The 24,461-nt window shown below is 42.0% G+C and overlaps 3 protein-coding genes across 10 annotated transcripts in view; 2 read left to right on the top strand and 1 right to left on the bottom strand.

Moving 5' to 3' along the window:
* RBL2 (RB transcriptional corepressor like 2) overlaps positions 1–10,014 on the top strand; it is a 51,340-nt gene extending 41,326 nt beyond the window's left edge. For both annotated transcript variants that reach the window (XM_026011755.2, XM_026011756.2), the window contains exons 21-22: positions 293–457; positions 8,558–10,014. In XM_026011755.2, coding sequence (XP_025867540.2) covers positions 293–457; positions 8,558–8,728 — 336 coding nt within the window. In that variant the 3' untranslated portion in view covers positions 8,729–10,014. The remainder of the gene's footprint in view (positions 1–292; positions 458–8,557) is intronic.
* A 58-nt stretch (positions 10,015–10,072) lies between these two features.
* AKTIP (AKT interacting protein) lies at positions 10,073–19,899 on the bottom strand. 7 transcript variants are annotated; one of them, XM_026011761.2, is made up of 10 exons: positions 19,656–19,899; positions 16,725–16,834; positions 15,125–15,330; positions 13,071–13,135; positions 12,890–12,990; positions 12,300–12,388; positions 12,126–12,224; positions 11,926–12,033; positions 11,031–11,091; positions 10,073–10,868 (listed from the first exon to the last, which is right to left on the bottom strand). In XM_026011761.2, exons 2-10 carry the CDS (start codon positions 16,764–16,766, stop codon positions 10,758–10,760), a joined length of 882 nt encoding a protein of 293 aa, XP_025867546.1. In that variant the 5' UTR covers positions 16,767–16,834; positions 19,656–19,899; the 3' UTR covers positions 10,073–10,757. The 7 variants fall into 7 exon arrangements, with proteins under 7 accessions (XP_025867546.1, XP_025867545.1, XP_072606319.1 ...); XM_026011760.2 differs by lacking the exon at positions 19,656–19,899 and adding an exon at positions 19,456–19,586; XM_072750218.1 differs by lacking the exon at positions 19,656–19,899 and adding an exon at positions 19,456–19,586 and having other exon boundaries at positions 10,073–10,865.
* LOC112929570 (uncharacterized) lies at positions 19,023–23,342 on the top strand. The gene is made up of 3 exons (XM_072745283.1): positions 19,023–19,732; positions 19,788–21,122; positions 21,427–23,342. Exons 1-2 carry the CDS (start codon positions 19,023–19,025, stop codon positions 20,971–20,973), a joined length of 1,896 nt encoding a protein of 631 aa, XP_072601384.1. The 3' UTR covers positions 20,974–21,122; positions 21,427–23,342.
* The last annotated feature ends 1,119 nt before the right edge of the window (positions 23,343–24,461 follow it).

The following is a 24,461-nucleotide window of genomic DNA, read 5'->3' as shown; positions in this document are numbered from 1 at the left end:
AAAAGTGAGAATAGGAGCAGTCCCTAGTATATAGGGTTAACTGGGGGGATTAAATGCCATAATGTATTAAAAATGCTTAAAACTGTGACTGCCACAAAGTAAGCACTTGTGTTATTTGTATGGTTTTCTTTAGGTGTAATTGTTGCTGCTAATACTGTTTACTATTCAAAAAGTTACTGGTTTATTATACCTCTCCACTCTTTCAATAAAAATAACCATTTTCATAAAAACACCTGGTTAGAAATTTCATTACCTTTCTTAGGAATATGGATTTTTTTTTTTTTTTAAACAGATGGATGCTCCTCCACTCTCTCCCTATCCATTTGTAAGAACAGGTTCTCCTCGCCGAATACAGCTGTCTCAAAACCATCCTGTCTACATTTCTCCACATAAAAATGAAACAATGCTTTCTCCTCGAGAAAAGATTTTCTATTACTTCAGCAACAGTCCTTCAAAGGTGAGCCTAGTATACATCTTGGCCTTTATTAACTCCCAACCCCAGAATTGGGGTTGATAGGAAATGCTCCATACTCACATGAGTGATGGGAACTACCAGGGAAAAGTGACAGTCCCTCTGTAGCAAAAAACAAGGGTTAGGGGGAGAACTTTATGGCTGGAAACAAAAGAATTTAGATTGATTTTTTCATTCCTTTTCTTATTTGTGCATTTACAGTTTAAACTGATTATGGAGTGTTTCTACAGAGATAGGTAGTATCTCTGCCCTTTGGATTCTTTGTCTAAGGGGAGAAATGGACATTTTGTACAGTGTAGTGTGACAGCCCTATTTAGTAGATTTGTGTAGCAGCATCTGCCTCCATCTGTGATGAGAAGGAAAGCTTGAATCAGGCCTTAATGATATAAAAGTTAGCAAGATGCTAAGGTGTGGAAGGAAGGGGTATCCAGGAAGCACCAGAAAAGGAAAGAAAACAACGTCCTTGAGGCAATAAGGGTAGATCACTGGGCATCATGTGCTGTGTTTAGGAGTACAACTCAATCCTAAAGCCCATTCGTGATACTTGTATTCATAAAGATGGCTTAGATAGAAACACACACACAAAATGGCCTAGACTATTGCAAGAAAAAAAAAAAGTATCATGAGGAAAAGGAAGATGGGGAAGGTACTGTTCTAGAATGAAGAGGACTAGAGACAGGACACCTAAATGCAGTGCATGATCTTTGGATCCTAAATAGAAAAGGACAGCTATCAATGATATTTTGGGAACAAGTGGTAAAATTTAATGTGGACTTCAGTGTTAAATTTTTTTTTTTTAATTTCTGTTAAATTCCTTTGGTATTGATGATAGTACTGGCTTATGTTTCAGAAGTGCATTGTCCCAGTATGAGCAACTTACTTTCAAATGGTTCAACTAAAAAAGAAATTATAGAGAGAAGACAAATGTGATAAAATGTTAATTACTGATAATTGGGTGTTCACTGTACTATTTTTCCAACTTTTCTTTTAAAATAAAAAGTTGGAGAAAACAAGAAAGCAAAACTTAGAAAACCTTATCCATCTTTCTGTTACAGTAGCAACAGAAGGTGTCACATGCCTTGGAGTAAATTTATCCCTTGTAGAGACCTCAGTTAGCCTTAATAACAAAGACATACTGGTATTTCTGAATAGGAAGACTAAATACTTAAAGAAACAGTTTCCTCCAACCACCACATAAGTGTGATCTAATTCCAATGATGTGGCTAGTGGGATTGTGAAAGTCAGAAACATAAGTCAACAATAGCCCCAAAATCAACTGGAGGACATGACTGACAATTCCTCTAATATAGGCACAGCTCGGAGATATTGCAGGTTCAGGTCCAGACTACCATAGAAAAGCCAGTCAAATGAAGTTTCTGACTTCCCAGTGCATATAAAAGTTATATTTATATTATACTGTAGTCATTGTATCTTTTTTAAAAAAGTGTTCATACCATAATTTAGAAATATGCTATCTGAACTTTCAATGAATCATAATCAGTAACAATTATAATAATCAAAAAGTCTGAAACATTGTGGGAATTACCAAAATTTGATACAAAGATCCAAAGTAGCAAATCCTGTTGGAAAATGTCACTGATACACTTGCTTGACACAGGGTTGCCACAAAATACACATTATTTGTGAAGCACAATAAAGCAAAGTATGCCTGTGTTATATATTCACCCTATAACCAAATGAATACTCAATTCAGTAATACAAGTCAGAATATTCAGTGCAAAAGAAGGCCAAAAAAGGAGGAAAAAGGAAAAAATACATGGGAAAATAGCAAACAAATAGCAATTAAATGTAAGTGGTCTAAATACATCAATTAAAAGGCAGAAACTATAAGACTGGACAAAATAGCAAGACCCAACTATGTAGCCCGCTTTAATGTAAAAGGACGATAACTTAGATATCCCATTAACTGAGGAATAAATGCGTGTCCACATAGTAGAGTATTACTCCAACCAAAAGGAAGTACTGACACATGCTATACCATGGGTGGACTTGAAAACATTATGCCAAGTGAAAGCAGTCACAAAAGGGTAATTATTATATGATGCCATTTATATGAAATGTCCAGGACAGGCAAATTTATAGAAGCAGAAGATTAGTGATTGCCTAGGTCTGGGAGGAATGGAGGGTTTCTGTTAATGGGCATATGTGGTAATGAACTGCACAAATGAATTACATGATTGAATGTGGTAATGATTGCACAACTCTAGGAACATACTGAAAGCCATGGATTTGTACACTTCAAGTGGTTGAATTGTATGCTATGTGACCTATATCCCAATAAAGTGGTTTTTTTAAAAAAGTAAAAGGATGGAAAAAAGTTATATATACTCTACCAACAGTAATTAATGTTGCCACTCCAGCTTTCGTATCATTAATAAGAATATTATCACTGATAAAGAAGGTTATTTCCCAGTTACGGGACATAAAATCCTAAATAGAAAAAAAAATTATCATCAAGAGATTTCAGCATAATTGATAGAACAAGTGAACAACCATACTGGCTAACTGACATTTATAAAACACTCCAACAGCATCAGGTGCACAGGTAACATTTACCAAGATAGACCACATCGAGGTCCATAAAGTAAGTCTCAGTAAATTTTAAAGGGTTCAGATAATGTATTTTCTTACCACAACAGAATCAAATCAGAAATCAGTAAGAGATACCTAGAAAACCCCCAAATTTTTGCAAACTAAATTGCATATTTCTATGAGTCAAAGAAGAAAAGAAATTGTAAAGTATTTTGAACTAAATGAAAATGAAAATTTGACATACCAAAATTTGTGAGATGCAGCAAAAGCAATGCTAAAGGAGGGAAATTTATAGCCCTAAAATACTTATATATATGAGAAAAGAAGAAAGATCTCAAACTAGTGATCTAAGATTTCACCCTAAGCAACTAGAAAAAACGCAGGAATCCATGAAACAGACAACTTAATATACAGAAAATTAAGGCCATTAAAAACCCGGGTGTTTTGTTTTGTTTTAAGATTTAAAAAAATGATAATGTCTCTGCACAGATTAGGATTAAAAAAGAAATAATGAATCACTAATATCAGAAGTGAGAGCTATTGGTACAGGTCCTACAGTTATTAAGACTATAACGAACATTAAAAAATAACTTTTTGCTAATAAATGTAATAATGCAGATGAAATGGATCAATTCCTTGAAAGACATACACTTCTAAAATACCCTCAACAAGTAGTCTCAGTGGTCCTGTATCTCTTAAATGAACTGGATTTGTAATTTAAAAACCTCCTCTCAGAGAAAACTATAGGACCACATGGCTTCAATGATAAATTCTAACAAATATTTAAGGAAGATACAGTTGACCCTTGAACAACACGGGGCTTAGGACACTATGCCCCATGTAGTCAAGTATCTATGTGCAACTTTGACTCCACCCAAACTTAACTATGAATAGCCTACTGTTGACTGGAAACCTTACCAAGAACACAAACACCTAACACAAGGTGCATATATATTTGCATAAACCTTACCAAGAACACAAACCTTACCAAGAACACAAACACCTAACACAAGGTGCATATATATTTGCATATATACTATATTCTTATAGTAAAGTAAATGAAAATATTAACATCAGAAGGAAAATACAGTACTGTGCTAAAAAAAAACCCAAGTATAAATGGACCCATTCGAACGTTCAAACCCAACATGTTCAATGGTCAACTGTCATGCCAGTTTTATACAAACGCTTCTGAAAGGTGAAGGTGATAAATCATCTCGGTGGTTGCAGTAAAACCATTTGGCAAATACAACATTCATTCACGATAAAACCTCTTGGAATTTCCTCAATCTGATAAAGTCTGCATACCAAAATTATCTACAGTTGACCGTATACTTGGAGAGAAGGCATTTAGTCTTCTATTAAGATCAGAAACAAGGCAAGGATATCTGCTCTCACCATTCCTCTTCAACATAACTATAGGCTTTCACATATATAATAAGGCAAGATAAAGAAGGCATACAGACTGAAAAGGAAATAAAACCATCACCATTCACATGATTTTCTCTATAGAAAAACCACAAAATCTAAAAAATGTTAGTGAAACTAATAAGATTAGCAAGGTTATATGACTAATGTACAAAAATCAAATTTATTTCTATATAGCAGCAAGTAATGAGAAGTAAAAATTTTCTAAAGCACTACAACATTAAATACTTCAGGAGGTGCCTGGGTGGCTCAGTCAGTAGGCATCCAGCTCTTGATCTCAGGTCTGGTCTTGATCTCAGGGTTGTGAGTTCCAGCCCCATATTGGGCTCCACACTAGGTGTGGAGCCTACTTAAAACAATTTAGTGATAAGTCTTGACAAAAGACGTACAAGACTCCTATCCTGAGACCTACACAACAGTGGTGAAGGAAAAACTAAGAAAATGGAGAAATACCATGTTCATGAATTGGATGACATTTTCAAGATCTCCGTTTTCTTCCAATTGATCTGTAAGTTCAACCCAATTCCTGACAAAATCCCAGAATTATTTGTGCAGGTTAACAAACTGGTTCCAAAGTGTATATGAAAATGCAAAAGGAACTAAAATAATTAAAACAATTTTGAAAAAATTGGAAGACACACTATCTGACTTTAATACTTAACTGTAAAGCTATGGTAATCAAGACAATGTGGTATTGATGAAAGGACGCACGTAAAAAAAAAAACCTGGAAACAGACCACATATACACGGTCAACTGATTGTCAACAAAGGTGCAAAAGTAATTTAGTGGAGAAAGGACAGCCTTTTCAACAGACAGTGCTGAACAACTAGGTAACTGTATACAAAAATAATAGTAAACTTGCACCCATACTCTGTACCACATATCAAAATGAATCAAAACGGACCATGGACCTAAATGTGTAAAACTTATGAAACTTATAGGAGAAACCATAGGGGAACAAAATCTTTGTGAACATGATTTACGCAAAGATTTCTTAGATAACACCATCAAAAGCACAATCCATAAAAGACTGATAAATGGGACTTCATCAAAATTAAGAATTCCTGCTCTTTAAAAGAAAAGCAAGCCACAAACTGGGAAGAAATTTCACAGACCTCTCATCTGATAAAGGATTTATTTCTGCAACATATATAGGATTTATCAAAATGCAAAAGGAAAACCAACCAACCAAATTTAAAATTAGGCAAAAGATTTGAACATGCTTCATCCGTTACATGCCTATTAGAATAGCTAAAATCTAAAACATAACGGTAACAAATTCTGGCAATGATGTGGAGCAGTTGGAAGTTTTCATATATTCCTGGTGAGAATGTAAAATGATACAGCATGGCTCTAATACCTGGAAAATAATTTTGGCATTTTCTTATAAACCTACCCTTACCATATAACCAGAAATTTCACTTCTAGGTGTTCACCCAAGGTTCATACAAAAACGTGTACACGAACTGAAGTTTAGGACTATTCGTAATTGCCAAAAAGTAGAAAATAACCCAAATGTCCTTCAGCTGGCTAGTGGATAAGCAGATTTGTGGTACACCTGGATAATGGGCAACTACAAACTGGTAACACCCAGCAACACAGAGGAACCTCGAATGCACTTGTGCCTAAGTGAAACACACTAGATTTGGTAGGCCACTTACGATAGGGTTTTACTTCTGAAATTCTGGAAAAGGCAAAACTATAGGGACAAGCACATCAGTGTTTGTTGTGGGAGAGGCAGGGGGTAGGCAGGGGGTAGCATTTTAACTAGAAATGTGAGGATTTTTTTGAATGAAGAAGCTGTTCATTATAGTGGGTTACATGACTGGGTTTGTCAAAACATGCACAAGTGTACACTTACAAAGGTGAATTTTACTTAGGTGAATCTTTAAAAAAATGACAATTTGTGCAAAAAAAAAAAAAAAAAGTTATGCAAGATTGAAAGCCATGCTCTAGACGCTTAATCTATCACCACTGGGAAAGTTTTCAAAAAAAAAAAAAAAAAATTCTAGCACAGAATTGAGAATTTCTCTAATTAGACTTGGTTGAAGAAACATTTGTCACCATGACTTAATAGATGGTAGCTGAGATCACAAGTTCCTTGAGTCTAGAACCAACCTGTAATAGCCTAACATTTATGCTACCATGAATAAAGAATTATAGAATACCAGGCAAGGTAATTAACATGATTGGGGATCATTAGTGATACTTGTCAGGGAAGTTTCAGTGGATTGGCACAGCCTGTTGAATATTATAACATTGCTTGTAGTATTAAACAACTGGGAGGAAATAATACATCAGTAGGGGATTAAAGTATGATAGACATAGAATATCATAATAGCAGTTAAAGAGATGTACATATATGATATGGGACGATCTAAGATGCAATGTCGATTAAACAAATATTCCAAACACATAAAATTTTCATTTTTTTTTTTTAAATAGTCCAACATAGCACTTGAACTCACAACCCTAAGATTAAGGCCTGAACTGGGATCAGGAGTCAGACCCTTAACTGAATGAGCTACCCAGGCACCCCTGCCATTTCAAATTTTTTTAAACCCATTTAATACACAATATTACATTTCTAGGGAGTGCATTCATAGATAGCAGAGGCTATATGTAGCCTGATCTGTTCAGTGAGTGAAAGATAACAGTAGGTGCTGGGTGACAGACTGGGTGAGGACAAGAAATCGCAGCACATTCTGTATGAATTTTTTTTGGATTAAGTTATTTGTGTTTAAATATGTACATATTGTGTAAATAAATTGTGATGTGTAAGATTGTGTATTCTATATAATGTCATTAACACACTGATGTTATATATAACTGATGTATATATTAATGTATGGTATATATTAATATGCTATGTATATTATACAGCTATACTGTATATTTCATATAATATATACATTATATACAAGTAACACATACAATTATCAATATAAGGGATATTCAAGTAAATAGGAGACTAGAGATTAGAAAATGTAAGAAAGAAGAGAAAATCAAAGAAAAGCTTTCTTAAGGTGGTTAAGATTTGAGAAGGTGCATATGTAATAATAAAAGAATACCAGTGATTTTATTTAAAACCTCAGAAAATTTATTTTAAAATAAAGAATAAAATATGTCTAGAATTAGCTTTAAGACAATCTGGTGAAAGGGAAATGAAGGAGGGTATAGATAAAGTAAGACTGGCCAAAACTGGTGCAGTGGGGTAGTAATCATGAGAGGATTCATGACTCTCTTCTCCCTACTTTCCTGTTTGAGATGTCCTGTATAAACGCAAATGAATATGCTGAGTTTATTTTCCATAAGGAGGCATGGATAAGGAAGAGGCATGTAAAAAAACAAAACAAAAAACTGTAACCAACTACCTACCAGAAAATACTGTGGCAACTGACTTTTGGGGCTTTGGAGAAACTTAATGCTGAAGGCACTATATATATATATATATATATATATATATATATATATATATATCCAGTCTCACTAGCATTCTGGCAGTTTTTCTCAGTCAGGGTTCCTCACATCAGAACACAGAAGATAATTTGCCAGGATTTTTCTCAATTTTGCCGAATTTTTTTCAATTCTTCCAAGGATGAAATATAACTAGTGCTTCCTAGATCACACTAATTACCTCCAATGGATGCCTTAGGGAATTAAGGAATCAAATTCCATTTGAGAACTGCTAAAATATGAGTAACACTAGACTGAAAAAGGCATAATACTGTGTAAAATCACACTTTTTTAAAAAAGGAAAATGGAGACATATGGAATTGACTCAGTATGGCACAGCAAGGTGATGCTCCTTATCTATTGTAAAAAAAAAAAGTCACAAATTCGCAAACTCTTATTTTTAGAAAAGTATACATCAGAATCACCCCTGGACCTGTTAAAAAATAGAAATACTCTGCCCTCCAACCCAGATAGTCATCAGCGTCGGCCAGCTGAAAAGTGAAATTGAAGAATATATAATTTAGTAGGTCTTTTCTTACAAAGATGTTCAAACTCTTCAAAGTGAATTCTTAACTCATTTGAGGTTCTTAACACTGAACTCTGCGTATTAGCATTACTGTTTTGTATCTATTTTCCTCCCACTCTAGAGACTGAGAGAAATTAATAGTATGATACGGACAGGAGAAACTCCAACCAAAAAGAGAGGGATTCTTTTGGAAGATGGAAGCGAATCCCCTGCAAAAAGAATTTGTCCAGAAAATCATTCTGCCTTATTACGCCGTCTCCAAGACGTAGCTAATGACCGAGGTTCTCACTGAGGTTAGTCTGTTGTACTGAAACGGTCTTTTCACAAACTCTGTTCAGCAGCACCATTTAATGCATGCTAGATTATGGGGCTCTTTTCCTAATCTTCCAGTATCCTTAGGATAGCTCTACTCATCCCAACTGCCTTTTTCCTACCACTCAGTGCTCGCCATCAAGGCTACTTAGAATCCAAACAGGGATTTTTTTTTTAACTCTTCAGCAATGCTTTTCTAAGTATTACAGGGAACAGAGCGTGCTCAAATATATGTGTAAGAGGTCTCTGTTGATGTGCTCCAGCAGAGGGACTGTATTTCCGTTCATTCCTACCTGTTTTGTGGTCAGCTTCTCATGAAAAGCAAAACAAAAACTTAGGTGTTTGTCCCAAAACACTTGGTAGGAGTAGGAGGTTTTTGCATTCCTGAAACAGAACAAGGGAGAAAGCCCAGATTCGGAGCTCCTAGATTATTGTCCCAGGCCTCCCATTCCCTTTATGGAATCCTTCCCTCTCCCTGTTAGGTGTGGTACAGTGTGGTAAGTGCTGGATTGTTTGGTGTGCAATGTGTGAGTGAACTTGTATAAGAAGTGGCACTTTAGGGCTGTAAAAAGCATGATTTTGTAACCCAGATTTTGCTGTATATTTGCGATGGCACTTTCTACAATGTGAACTTTATGAAGTACAAAACTTCCAGGCTAAACATGCAATATCATCTTTGATGCTTTTGTACTTTTTTTTAAACTGTTTAAGCCCCAGTAGCCACCTTTGGGCATGTGTTTTAAATTCTCCAGGTTTTTGTTGTTAATAGGGATCAGTTGGCTAAGTAAAGATTTTAAATCAAGTTGAATTAAGGGAATATGAAAAATTATGACCTCTTCTTTAGGAGGTAGTTATCTGAAAGACACGTGTCTATTAAGGTGATAAATTTATCTTTGGGTGTGTTCTTGGCAGTTTAAAAAATAGATTGGAGAATTTAGGTTTTTATTAGTACATAGTACCATTTATAAAAATTAGAAATGTTATTTAACAGCTATTGAATTATCTATATATACCTTTATTAATCACTATTGTTCCAGCAGTTTTAAAGTTGAACAAATAATCTTATTAGGGAGAAAATTCAATTGTAAATTGAATCAGTATAAACCAAGTTACTGGGTAACTTCATATTGCTCTGAAAGAAATATGGAACTTACACTGTTCAGTTAGAATAGTGGTGCAAAAATATTTATAAAACCTCTCAAGATACTGCTACTGTAATTTTATATGAAAATAAGTGTATTTTTCAATAAAGCATTTATAAATTAATCTTTGTTTAGTTATACTGAGAAAGGGGTTTGGTTTCCTGTATAAATGACAAAGAACAATCATTTATTGGTTTATTTTGTTTCTACAAAACACATTAGTCATTCATCATTTAAATATCTGACTTCATTAGAAACCGTTTTAACACTTTCTCCCTCCTGCCATAAAAATACAGTAATTTGCTTTCGGGGAAAAAAAAACAACTATGAACAAGTGTTCTGGTTTCCTCTGACTCACCTAATGTGTACCTCAGTGATTGACAGGAGTCCGTAAATCAGTTAGACAGTAGGCTGAAGACTGGGGTTCAGATGACCTCCCCCTTACAAGTGCTTATGAGCTACGGAACCTCCCCCCGTCTACCTCCCCGCTCCACGTCCTAATGTATATACAACTGAAACCACGGACGTGAAAGTCATTAGATAGTGCCGAGCTCTATCTACTCTATTAGTGTAAATGAATGTAACTTACCTTTAGCATTATATGCAGAAAAATACTTAAGCCTCGAGGTCCCCAATAATTTGGAGTACTGAACTAGATAACCACCCTAAAGACACTTCTGACAGAAGTAATGCGTTACTTAAAGAGAGGTTTCCAAAACTTGCTGTTAGAACCTAAGCACACACGGACACACGATACCAGTCCTCATTCGCACGGTTTTACTCTTCTGGCAGTCCTTTGCCCTCGGTCAGCTCTAACTAGGCCCGAGTCCGGCAGGAAAGTGCACGGTGCACCAGATTCACCAGCGCTTAAGTTGCTACTGTTTTTTCTTCTTTACTGAAAGGTTGTACTGAACCAGGCTTTACCCATGACAGGCCAGCAACGTGAACACTTTTATTGTGCTGTTCTTCAGGCTTCTTCTAGGTATAATAAAAAACAGACATTAAAAATAGGGCTGATGGAGACTTTGGTGCTGTACAGACTCATTTCCCAAAAAGTTATGTGTACATAATGAGTAGTCTCTGAAGAAGACATTTCAGAAAGGAGACAGTTAATGGTTTCAAAAATGGTTGTGTACTTACTTTCTGAGTCAGCATCTTCTCTCTGGCTTCATCATGTACAGAAGGATTCCATGGAGAAAAGCTTAAGGAAGAGAAAAATATTTAAAAATCTGCTTTGGCTTACTAAATTTGTATAACATTCATTTCTAAGTACTTAAGCCAATTCCCTAACAAAACTTAACAAGGAACAATAATCAGTTGTCAACATGTAAGTTTTAGACATTAATCTAGATGATTCTCTCACAGGGCAACTATTCCTTATAGAACGCTTATGTGGGTCAGCTCATTTCAGCCTCACAACCATCCCTGAAGTACTGTTATTTACAGATGAAGAAAGTATGGCAGTAAAATTAAGTAATTGTTCTGGGTCACTCAAGTCAGCACAAAAGCCAACCAGTCTATCTGTAGAGCCCAGGCTCTTAACCACTGTACTTAACCAGCCTCCCAGCAATATGTGCTGCCAGAGAGCTAAATCACCAATTCCTCAGGTCTCAACAATTATTTAGATGCTTCCAAGATTAAATATCATAGTGCTGAAGAAACACACCATTCATCCTAGTCACCCTATTCAGTTTCTCTCCTTCCCCCAAATCTGATTGACAGTGGGGCTATGGCAGTTTAAGAGGGGCTCCAGCTAAAACTGCCAGCTGAAAAGAAAAGTCTGGACATTTGAACATGCATATTACAAGGATCCTTAGGAAATCAAAGTGACTAAATAGCTTGCTATTGGCACAGTATGCCAGTAGATGTCAAGCTTTCTGCCCAAGAGATTTCAGAAAGCGAGCTGCCAACAAATGATAAAGGTTGCAGGCTAACAGATGATACCCTTTCCTTTTAAATCCCCATTCTAAGACCACCTGGAAAATGGAAGTACAGGACGGCAAAGTGCAGTTAATCTAGATCATGTACCACTTACCTAATTGCATAGGGGTCTTCTATTTTAGGTTGGTCAAACAAACGAGCAGTGCACATCTTAACACTGTCAACCACTTTACTTTTAAAAAGCTGAACATCTTTTTCATACCTGTGTTAAAAGTTTAAATCAAAAAGTTACCAAGATCATCTCCTTAGCTTCATTTGCAAATTTATCTAAAAGAACAAAGCAGAGTAACCTACAGGACTGCAGCCTCTGGGTTTAGGGGGCTTGCTGTATCAATCTTGTAAAAAACCCTCCTTGCATACATTAAAACTTGCCAAATGTGATTATGGTTCCGCCTAAAGAGAAACAACGTAGGATTATTGAAGCATCCTGCTGACGTAGATCACCAAAATAAATGCTTATTGACTCACCTCCATTTTGCAAATGCTCTCTTCACATCCAGTTCACCTGAGGTGGGATCCACTAGCGGGTGAAAGACAGGAATATCAAACACCAAGCGCTGTATTTAAAGAGAGATGTGTCCTTTAATGGAAGCAAGGAGCTTATTAGACCCACACAGATAGTTGCAAAGGCAGCTTCAGGACAAGGCAGTCATGGTATTTTAAGTCAAAGAGCTGCTTCAAGAGGAATACTTAACAACTTCTGCCATTTTCCTGTAAAATGAAATTTTGCATCTGGGGGGTGGAATGGGGGTTGGGAGTCACTCTTTGCTCTGCTGCAGCACAGCGGTTGCCATGCACACAGTCAGTGCCGTAGGACAGCTTCCAGCCTCTCTCACACACCATGATCAGAGAAACAAGGAAAACTAATGGCAGAGGCGGGTGTGGCAAAAGATGCAACAAAGGACAAAAATCCCCTTAAAAGATGACTGAGTAGACAAAACATTTTGAGAAACTGAAATTGTAAAATCATGAGCTCAAGAAAAGAGCCGAGAAATCTTTCAAGTCCTTTAAGCCCTCCTCGGACCCAACGAATGAAGCCAGACCTGACTTTTACTTACTGGGCAGTCACCATCTGGGTAGTTATCGGGGATGTAAACTGTAAACTTAAATACACCATCTTGATAGAGACCATGCCGTATGAATATTACTCCAAACCACACTGTAGGAAAAAAATCAAAAACAGTTAAGGCCCATCAGAGAAACCAAGTATGCTATAAATTAAGAGCAAATCCTTCTTACTTAATGCAGAGCGGTAGGATGGCTGCACATAGACACCTGGCAGCTTCTGCTTCACAACCAGGGTACTAAAACAGAAACAGAATAATGAAACTGTATGGATGTAAATGACATACAGATCACACAACCCTACGTTCACGTTTGGAGAGAAGGAATAGTCCCTCGAGGGGCAGCTGACAACTAACATACAAGCCAAGTCATCACCATCTCACCTGGCCCAGGCTCCTGCCCATTTCCCAGCTTTACAAATCCAGCTCACAGAGAAATAGGAGCTAGAGAGGGGCCCAGACAAATTCAAGCCAAGCAGGGATACACAAAGAATCAAGTTTTCCTCCCAGAAATCAACTTTCCCAAAACATCACCTTGGAAACCATCTAGTAGCTAATTCTGAACAATGCAACCTGATCTAAGTTCTGGATATTAAATTTTAGGGAAACAAAAGTGTACAATTTTTATTTTTGTGACTGGACAACAGATTTTACCCACACATTCAAAAACCACCTGTGAAAGCACAATTTTAGGTAACAAGAATAAAAAGTCCACAGAATTGCCATCACTTAGATGTCATTTTAAGTGTGAATACCAGTCCACATGGCTGAGGGCCGTATTTAGATTTGCGATAATCTTAGTGAAGGCAGGCAGGCTCTGCATGGGGTGCTCCCCCTAGGTTCTCCACCCCCCCAAAGTGACACCATGACTCAGGCACCTGAACTCTGAGGGCCCTGCAGCAAGAAAAGTGCGTGGAAAAAGGGGGCATTGGCTCTTCTGGGACCTGGTCACCATGAGCGGAAAGGAATACGACTGAGACCAGACCTTAAACAATGTCGACCCAGGGCCTTACAACACGTTTAACCTGCCAAGCCTGAATTTTACTGAGAAATAACTTATTGAACCTTAGTTGACTGTTTTCATTACCTATTTACCATCACACTCATTTTTAATCCTCTTTAAAAGCAGTTATCCTGTTTTTAAGTCACTAAAATTCAGCATGTCAACAGCAGTATGGCTGGCTGGCAGATGTGTCTACTACAGTAAGGCCGTTCTGTGCTCTAATACAGACAGCAGATTTACGGCCACAATAGAAGCCTGTCCAACTCGCTGCCCAGCCTCAGGCACAAGGCCTCCATTATAAAGCCAAAGGGACCACTGCCACCAAGTCACACACACTGCCAACTGTGCCGGGGCCTCAGACCCTCTGACCATTATGATGTGAGTACGGCGAGGGAAGGCTCCAGAAGGCTATACAAAGACATTTAAAAACAACAGCAATGAAGAATTCTCCACAACTCGGTCCTAGTAACAAGCGCTCCAGGCTGACACTGCGCCCCTGTGGTGGGCTGGGTGCAGTCAGGGGGCCCCCAGCCTCCTGCTACAGATTTGTGTGACTTCGGTCTGACTTCCAGCTTCCAGGATTAGCCCTGCCCTTACCTGCCTGGAGCCCCAATCTTTGTGACTTCCCTATAACTGCCTACTTCTTCTGCCTCTGTGGGTCACACAGCAGGAGTCCAGTCCTCTTTGTAATGACAGGTCTTCAAGTACACGAAGGCAGCTTTAAGAAGTACCTGCTACGTTGTCACTTCTCTGGGTCTACTGTTCCAGTCCCTACAGTCTGGCTTCCTGACCTCTGCCAACAGGGACTCTTTCCCTGGTCTTCCAGGATGCGTCTCACGAGGTACTTAACACAGTGGAACACAAGCCTCCAGCTGGGTCTGACCCCAGAACCAACAGATTGCTGTCCTCTCGCTGTCCTGGTGTCCACAACCACCCCTTCGGGAAGGGATGTCCTCACCTCATATACAGGCACACCAAAATTAAGTCACTCAGTTCCTGACCCATTTTAGATGCTTCACAAATCTCAGTATCCTCCTCTTGCTCTCCAAAATAGACATGGAGATGCAAGCCCATGTCTGCCTTCAGATCTTACCTGATACTGGAGGGGGATGCATTTGAGCCTTAAGACTGAATGATACCAGCCATATACGGAGTGTACCAGAGTAGATTTCATTTTTCACCTTCAAAGGTGAGTTAAAATTTAACAAGATGGTTCAAGCACTTACAATTCTGCAAGAAGAGAGTATTCCAGGTAGAAGGGTCCATAAGAAGCATGTGCGCCATTTGTTGACTGTGCTGCTGGGGCAGGGGATGTAGGCTTAGTTATGGGCAAAGCGTTTTTGGGAATACAAGGCAGCTGTTTCTTTGGAGCGGCACGTGGAGGGCTGGTTATCACATCCCCTGTTAATGCCTTCTCTTCACCTTCAGATCGCTATTCAAGATGAAATTGTGAGAACATTTGTTAGCGTGATTCTTAAATGACAAGAGTACATGTGATGTACTCTTACCCTTGACCTAAAAGCTGGAATGACTCTTTCACAAGGACATTCTAGCACCATGATCAAGATGACTAAAAAGTCCTCTGAGCAGGCAGGCCATTAGGAAAAGAACAAAGCTGAAGGAAGACTAAAGCAATAGAAAAAATTTTAAAGCTACATCCTATAAAAACAGTAACACCAATATGAACAGGATGTACAGAGAAAGAAATGGTTTCTTCTGGTGACCCCAAAAAGAGGGCAAGGGGTTACTTAGAAATTAGACAACTGTACGAGATGAGAAGAGTCCACTGGCTCTTAGGTCCTGTAGAAGGTCAGATGTGAAACAGCTTAAAACAAACAGTAGAGGTGACAGATACTAGTCACCACCTGGCGTGAGCACCTCACTTAGAAACAACGAACAAAGCTATGCTCTCACTTGCGCTGCTCTGGTCTTGTCCCTGATGATCTACATCTGGGCTATCCCCAGCAGACTGTCAGCCTGAGTCAAAGACAGAGGTCCACATGAGTCAGAGTTTAATTAAACCACCATCTCAAGAGACACTTCTCTGGCTCAAGTACAACCAAAGCCCAAATTACCCGCATTAAGAATCAATATTTATATGGATAGAAAAGAAGATGATTCCTAGGGCTGGTCTCCTAGAGGTGGAATTATGGGTTATATTCATTCTCTTTTGTCTGCATTAAGCTTTCCTACAATGTAGTTTTTGCGATTTTAAAATAGACATTTTGTTTGGAAAAATTAAACCGGTGCCGTCAAGTCTGAGGTGACCACATTGGACTGGTCTTTCTCAAAGCTGCTCTGATTGTGGAACCTTACAGAATAGTAAAAAGACTACTACAATAATGTGTCACAAATTTCATCATGTGTAAATACCCTAAATCAAAATAATCTTAGAATTGTGATTTCCAGAATGATTTCTACTTGAGATGCGATCTTAGTCTCAGAAACTGACTTTCAGCAGCAAAGTATTTCTCAAAAGTAAAACCTATGGGTGCCTGGCTGGCTTTATTGGAAGAACATATGACTCTTGATCTCAGAGTTGTGAGTTCGAACCCCATGTTGGGTGTAGAGATTACTAAAAAAAATAATAAACTTAAGAAAAAAAATCCTAAGGAAAGCCAGCTTGATTTAATTCACATTTCAAAAATGTGTGAGGGCATGTTCCTGCTTGGCCCACATGAAAACAACACTGGTTTTCAGACCCAGAGTAATGTACAAAAACATACAAAATTATTGTTAAGGTTATAGGCAACCTCAGTATAAATTACTTTGACCTCTACCTTGACTCAAATGGATTTCCTCGCTAAATTTATCAACTATACCTACTTTGCGGACAGAGCTTGCAGACATGCTCCAGAAAGGGTTCATAACGTGGACTCCAAAAAAATTCAGTGGTCTGTGTCATCAAACTCTTCTGTCCTCAGAAGTCACTTTACCTAAAAATGAGATGAGAAATCACAGAAATATAGCAACACCAACAGTTAAGATTTCCAAAATAGTTGAGAAATAAATCTAACATTCTACACAGAAATTCAGCATAACGTTGTATAATACATAGTGATAAAAATTAGGGGGAAAAGATATCTTCAAAAAGTTTCCTTCATTACCCCCTTTCTCTTCTGACTCCAGTTTCTTTCCCACCTTTAAACGCCTACAGGAATCTGTGTATGTACCGAGTCCCTGGCCAGGATTCATAATATTCAGTGACACAGTTATTAAGCTTTGGTGCCAGAAATGCAGAAGACATGGGTGGACTACACCAGTTCTACTAGCATCTGTAGTAGGCATTTGACTATGGGAAAGCCAGGTGCAGGGTGCGCTGTACCCGCATATGCAAAAGGCCTGTCACTGTGTAGAGTTATGGGAATTAAAGACCAAGGGGACTGATAAGCGTCTTAAATGAGTTAAGTAGGGGAATGAGTTAAGTAGCACCTGCCTTCGGCCCAGGGCTGATCCTGGAGTCCCAGAATTGAGTCCCACATTGGGCTCCTTGCATGGAGCCTGCTTCTCCCTCTGCCTGTGTCTCTGCCTCTCTCTCCCTTTGTGTCTCTCATGAATAAATAAATAAAATCTTTTAAAAAAGAGTTAAGTACAAAATTATTCTCCCCAGCAACTCGTAGCCAAAGACATAACAGAGAAGGTAGAGCAGAGAAGACAGACAGAGCCAACTGGGTCCTGGCAGGATCATCCCTGAGAAATGGTCTTTTTTTGTCTGTTTAATGTGTGGAAACCATAAGATTAGATGACGAAGGAATTGCCAAGCAGTACATACAAATGCAACAGAGGCATGCAGAGACATTTCACAAACAAAATCTCCCAGCACAGTGTCAAGGAGTGGACAAGAAAGTATGCCTCAAAGGTCATAAAGTCACTGGGTCATTTACTAAAAATACAGAGGAAGAGGCATACAAAAAGCAGCAGGCCAGGCTCTAAGAACAGCAACTTCTCTGCTCTGGTGATTTTCCCCAGGCTCGGTTCTGTGTAAAGCAGAGCTCCTCTCTCAGTTCCTACCTGCACTAATCAAAAAGCTGAAGGTTAAAAGGGTCAAAACTTAGCAAAATTCTACTAAATTCATAAGGAGCAAATCACTAGAGAATTCTGTACCAAATGTCTCTGAGAGCAAAAATTTGTTTAATGACAAGCCTATGATGTCCGCAGGTGGATACCAACTCTCACATACCAGGATGATGCCAATTACTGCTGTTTTCCTTTCCACAACCTAATGCCACCCAGTAATTAAAGGAATGAGGATCCTGGTTCTTCCAGTAACCTGTGGCCTTACACTCAAACAGCAGCTTATTGCTGAGAGCTCTCCACACGTCTGCCTTTAAAGGTGTCTAGGGCACAGATGTGAATGGTTGGGACATCAAAGATGTGTGAGGGCACGTTCTGACCTAGAGTACTTCTAGGACCCATCTGACTTAAAGGGGACCTCGTCCCATTAGGACACAGTGCTCACCACCATGTAAATTTACTGGAGTGACTCATTCACCTATATGGTCCCTTTCAAGTCTAACACGTAGTGAGTCTGTGACTCTGCCTTTAGGAATCAAAACTTGGGGGAAAAGAAAAATCAAAACTTGCCCCCCAGTTCCTTCTGTCTTTAAGCAGGAGGTATTTTCTCCTGCTGCCCTATGTTTCCAACTGCGAGAAACTGCAGCACCCTTTTAGAGAATACACCATTTATGAGATGTCTAGTATACCGACGCGGCCCAGCATTTTCCAACAGAACTGACATAGATGGAAGGAAGCGCTAGAACACAATTTGAGAATTTCTGCTGGTTCGGCCCTGGCCATACAAACCAAACAGGATGGTCTCCCCTTGCGTCATACAGCTGAGCAATCAGTGTCTTGGGCCCGTACGAACGCGACATGAGCCAAAACTCCAGAAGAAGGGTGCTGCTTTCCTACGCGCCACGGTCCCTAAATAGGCACTAACTTAATACATCACCCCAAACGCTTTAAATTCCACGCTAAAAGGAGACCGAGCAAGGCACTGAGCAAGGGCGAGAAAGCACTGGCCCTGGCCCGGCTCGCTGTGGACAGCCGGGACCCGCACCCTCGCCCGGGGCGGAAATCCATCTCCGCACACGCACGGAATCCGGACAAACCTGTCTCGAGGTGATGCAAGGCAGGGGCCACGGCCCTGCCTCGCAGCCGGCTCAAGGCCGGCCCCGCGCCCGCGAGCCCCTCCGGTGGAGAGCTGAAGGCCTCGGGGCTCGGGGACACCCCCCCCCAACTCCGGGCGCAGGACGGAGGCGTGGAGGGCGGGCCGCGGACGGGGCGAGCCGGTCGGACCCGCCTCCCTTCTTCGGGCGGCCGGGCCCAGCACCTGGACAGCCCCCAGCACCGGCCCGGGGCCCGCGGCCGCCGGCGCAGCAGGTGCCAGCAAACGCGGACAGGTGCCCGGCCCCGCCCCCATGTCCCAGCGCGGCCGCCGTCGCTCCGGAGTCGGGAGCGCCGGGCAGTGCAGACAAACACAGGGCCGAAGGCGCTAGCGGCCCGGGTTTAAGGACTCCACGGCCCTCCCGTCCCTCCCAGCCGGCCGGCAGCGCACCTCACCTCGGCGCTTTCAACGCGGAGCTCCGGGCTGCCGAGCGCCGTCGCGGCCCCACAGCATCTCTGGCCGCAGCGCCAGCCCGGCCCCCGCCTGCTCCCTGCCCCGCCCTGCTCTCGGGGTCGGGCCCCGCCCCCTGCCCCACGCCCCTGGGCCCGGACGCTTCCGCCCAGCCTCCCGGCGCCAAGTGGCTCCCATACCTGTCCGTCAAGGACGTTCTTCCGGGGGCGTTGGGACGACCGCACTGCTCCCTGCCAATCAAACCGGCTCCGCTCGGGTGGGGCAGCCCTTGGCCCTCCCCTTATGTAACAGCGCCCGGAGTGAACTGTCAGTCACGGAAGTCTCGGCCCCGGGGGGGAGGGAACAAACAAACAAGCCCCTGGACGTAATTGGCCACGGCATCCGCCCGTCATCACAGAGCCCCGCCCACGGGCTTGCGCGTGGCCGCCGCGGCCATTTAGGGAGGCCGAGCCTGCGGATTTTCCACGGCCGGGGCAGGGCGGGGCCGCGGGGCAGGGCGGGGCCGCGGCCCCCGAGAGCGCGACCTGCCGGCGGGCGGGCGGGCGCAGTGCGCGCTCGGCTCCGGGGAGGGGCGCCGCGACCGCCGTCCGCCCCGGGTCCGGTCGGGTCCGGGCAGCCTACGGGAACGTCTTACGTAACGTGGAGAGACGCGGCGTCCCGGCCCCGGGACGGGGGCGCAGCCCTGTCGGCTCGGCCGTCGCGCTGCCACAGGCGCTTCCAGAACTGCAGGCGGGAACCTGCGGAGCCCGCCCCGCGGCGGAGCTCGGGTCGCCGGTCTTCCCGCGGGTGCTCGGGGCCCCGACGCCCCGACCCTCCGGTCCCCCACGCCGTGCCCCCGCCCCGAGAACAGGCCGGGTACGCGTTCCCCGCCGGGCGGCCCCGCGCCGAGGAGCCTTTGAAGTCGGGAGAGCGAGCCCCGGGGACGGCGGCCGCGGACTCGGTCAGCCCCGGGCGGGCCCCGGAGCCAGCGCGCTCCCGTCCAGGCTGCGCGGAGTCGGCGCTCAGCGACGTGGGCCCATCCGGACGGGGCGGGGGACGGGGGCGGGGACGGGGGCAGCGGGAAATCCTTGCCTCCGGCCCGGGCACCCCGGCCTGTGTGCCGGCTCATCCTCTCCCCGACTTTCTCTGAGGTCCCCTCCGGTCGGCAAGCCCATTCCCTCCTCCCCGCAGCTTCCCAGGACGCCCGTGCGCCCAGGAGCTTCGGTTGCTCCGGTCCCGCCGCCCACGACAGCCCTGGAGGCGGGAGACGGTGGGGCCCTTGGGGCGGCGCGTGCTGAGACCCAACTCCCACCGCCGGGCAGGCCCTGGGGCTGGGACACGGGCACACGCAGTGCAACAATGCCTCGCCGCAGAAGGATCCCTTCGTCCAAAGAGCAAGAATACCTTTCCCAGAAGCTCCCCGGAAGCATGGCCCAAGGCCCAGTGACCGGAGGTGAGTCACTGGGTGTCCGTCCTCAACTACACCAGCCAAGGGCAAGTGGAACGAGGCTGCCGTGACAGGCCAAAGCCAATCAAGATTGACCCTGGATCTCCGGACTTTAGGGAGGACGGTGACATAATCAGATTTGCATTTTGAAAAGGCCACCAAAACCGGAGAACCGCTGGGAAACCACTGCCGTCGCTGAGCCAGAGACTGCTGTAGGAAGGTAATGGTGGATGCATTGCAGGGAGATTTAGGAGGTGGCATGGACAGGACTGGGCCATAGATAAGACATGGGGGCTAGGGACACGAAGACACAGGGGGCGTCATGGATGATGGCTAGATTTTTGGCCTGAGCTACTGGGTGGATGGTGAGAACGTTCACTGAGATGAGTGACGGTAAACCATGATGTTTGTGAGAAGGCGGGAAATGGGGGAGTTCTATTTCTGATACAACATGTTTGGGGTGTTTCTGTGAGTACTGTTGCTTATGCACCTGATATCCACATCCTCTTCTTCATTGCTGACAGGGCCCCAGTGTTTGTTGAGGAGTCCAACCCTTCAACCAATGGCATGACGGGTCCAGCCGCATCTGCCCCAGGCTGCAGTCACTTGCATTATTTTAGTTCCTCTGAGGTATGATGCTCCCTCCGCCACCCCACCCCGCCGCAAGGTGGGGCCTTTGAACTTGGTTGTTCCCTTTACCTGGAACCTTTTTTCTCCCCTACACAGAAACACCACTTCCTTGGGGCAATTTTCCACTTATTTGGGAGAGGACTTATTAGTATCTATCTCCCACACGGATACTGTAAGCTCCACAAGGCCAGGACCATGTGTTTCTCTCTTTGTGGTCACCCCAAAAGGCAATACAATGCCCAGATGTTGTAGGTATGCAAGAAGTATTTGACGAATGAAGGACAGAAACAACTAAAGTAAATTTAAAACACCTACCAACCTGTACGCCCCCAGATCTGCAGTAGGAACGTCATTCATTGTGAAAATGAAGATGATTGACTCCAAAGGAAATGAGGCAGCCTCAAGGCACCGTTTCTTTAAGACTGAAATAGGTGCTCTTCAACATGGTGCTGGGAACACTGGATGGCCACATGTAAAAGAATAACACTGGATCACTTTCACACCATACACAAAATCAAACTCAGAATGGATTAAAGAATTAAATGTGAGACCTGAAACCATACAAATCCTAGAAGAGAGCACAAGCAGTAATTTCTCTAACATTAGCCATAGCAACATTTTTCAAGATATGTCTGCTAAAGCAAGGGAAACAAAAACATAGAGATTATTGGGACATCATCAAAATAAAAAGCTTTGGCACAGTAAAGGAGACAACAAAACTGAAAGACAACCTATGGAATGGGAAAAGATTTCTGCAAATGACATAGCCACTCACGAACTTCTAAAACTCAACACCCAAAATCCAAATAATCCAATTTAAAAATGAGCAGAAGACATGAAGAAACATACCTCCAAAGAAGACATACAGATGACCAACAGACACATGAAAAGATGCTCATCATCAGGAAAATACAAATCAACCACAATGAGATACCACCTCACACCTGTCAGGATGGCTAAAATCAACAACACAAGATACCACAAGTGTTGACGAGGAAGTAGAAAAAAAAAGAACCCTCTTGCACTGTTGGTAGGAATGCAAACTGGTGCAGCTATAGTGGAAAACAGTATGGAAGTTCCTCAAAAAATTAAAAATAGAACTACCTTACCATCCCAGGTATCACCCTACTGGGTGTTTCCCTCAAAATACAAAAACACTAATTCAAAGGGATATACACACACCTACGTTTATAGCAGCGTTATTATAGAAGCAAATTTTAGAAGCAGCCCAAGTATCCATTGAATGAAGGAAGATGTGGATATATATGCATATGTACGCATGCATACACACACACACACACACACATATACCATACACACAATGGAATATTTCTCAGCTGTCAAAAATAATAAAATCTTGCCATTTGCAATGACCTGGATGGAGCTAGAGAGTATAATGCTAAGTGAAATAAGAGAACAAGTACTGTATGATCTCACTCATATGTGGAATTTAAGAAACAAATGAGCAAAGGAAAAATAAAAAGACAAACCAAGACACAGACTCTTAGCTAGAGAGAGCAAATGGTTACCAGAGGGGAAGTGGGTGGGGGAGGTCCCAGTGAAATAGCAGATGGGGAATAGAATACACTTACCATGCTGAAAAAATACATAAAGATCTTAGTAGCCACATCTATTAGCACTTCAGAATAATACTTAGTGTTTTTTTCTTGTCTGTGTTATAAAGCTTTGGTCTGGTACATTTTTATTTGATTTTTGTGTAAACCATGGAAACATGAGACATGAAGGCAAAATAAAAAATTAAAAGTATGTAAAGCATGGAGGAATAAAACCCAGCTGACTCTAAACCTTACTTATAGAACATTTTCAATCACTTCCTTATTCTAAAGTTTTAGAGTATATCTGATACTGGTGTCAAAAGATGAATTCTTGGTGTTGGACATAATAGATATGTGGTCTCTATGAGCACTTGGGGCTCCTGCTCCTGTTCTTATCAGCAAAATACTCACCAAACCCATTCTTCCCCTGATCTCCGGGAAATTAATCATACAAAACCTTTGGGTCGCTGATTTACTACGAAAGGAAGGTCTTAACAGAAGGAAGGGGTAAAGTAATGAAGCTTAGTTGAAATGTGTATGTTTCATACACGTGCACGCATAAGCCAAGATTTTTAGTTCGACCTGTTCACCCCTGAATCCTTTTCTGAAAGGTAGATTCCTATTTCTTTTGGTACATGTATCACTGATTATACATGTTCTTCAGGAGATGATTATATAGCGATACATTTCTTTTAATAGGTCAGAAAAAATAGATCAACGCATCAAAACTCTGCTTTTATAGTTAGTAATGTTTTCTTCGAGTCCATAGGAGGCATTTTAAGTGAATGGGTTCAAGGAAGGCTATGAATAATCCTATAATTAACAGTGACCCTTACATATGGCAGAAATCATGAATTTCTGACGATTATGGAAGTTTGAGAAACACTGGTATGGAGGGATGACATGGCTTTGTCCTTTCTGCACCTTCCCTGGGCATCACAGTTCTTGCTGTCACATCACACATGTACTTGTAGTTTGGAGTTATGTCCGATCCTACTCCCTTGCTCTAGTTCCCATAAGTTACTGAGTGGCTGGCTGGAGGATAGGTAGGTAGAGAAAGGGATGATTTCTACAGACAGACTACAACTTATTAAAATCAAAATCAGAGTAGCTGATGGACCACTGAATATTTATGCTTTAAGGGAAAGCAAGCAGTATACCACACTGCAGCTCACAGAGGGCTGGAAAAGAATAGATTTCCTCCTGTAATCGAACAGCATTTTGAACATGGCAGAGCAAATAACCACGCACTCTCTCAGCTTGCTGCCAAGTAAACCCCCAGCCAGAAGAGCAGTCTTCTCTTTGATTGGCATTATCTTTGCTAAACTACCTCACTCTGTGGTTTCAAAGCATTGAAAGATGATAAAGGCCTA

Source organism: Vulpes vulpes, chromosome 2 (assembly GCF_048418805.1).
Source record: "Vulpes vulpes isolate BD-2025 chromosome 2, VulVul3, whole genome shotgun sequence".
NCBI lineage: Eukaryota > Metazoa > Chordata > Mammalia > Carnivora > Canidae > Vulpes > Vulpes vulpes.
This window is presented reverse-complemented; position numbering and strand designations above follow the sequence as displayed.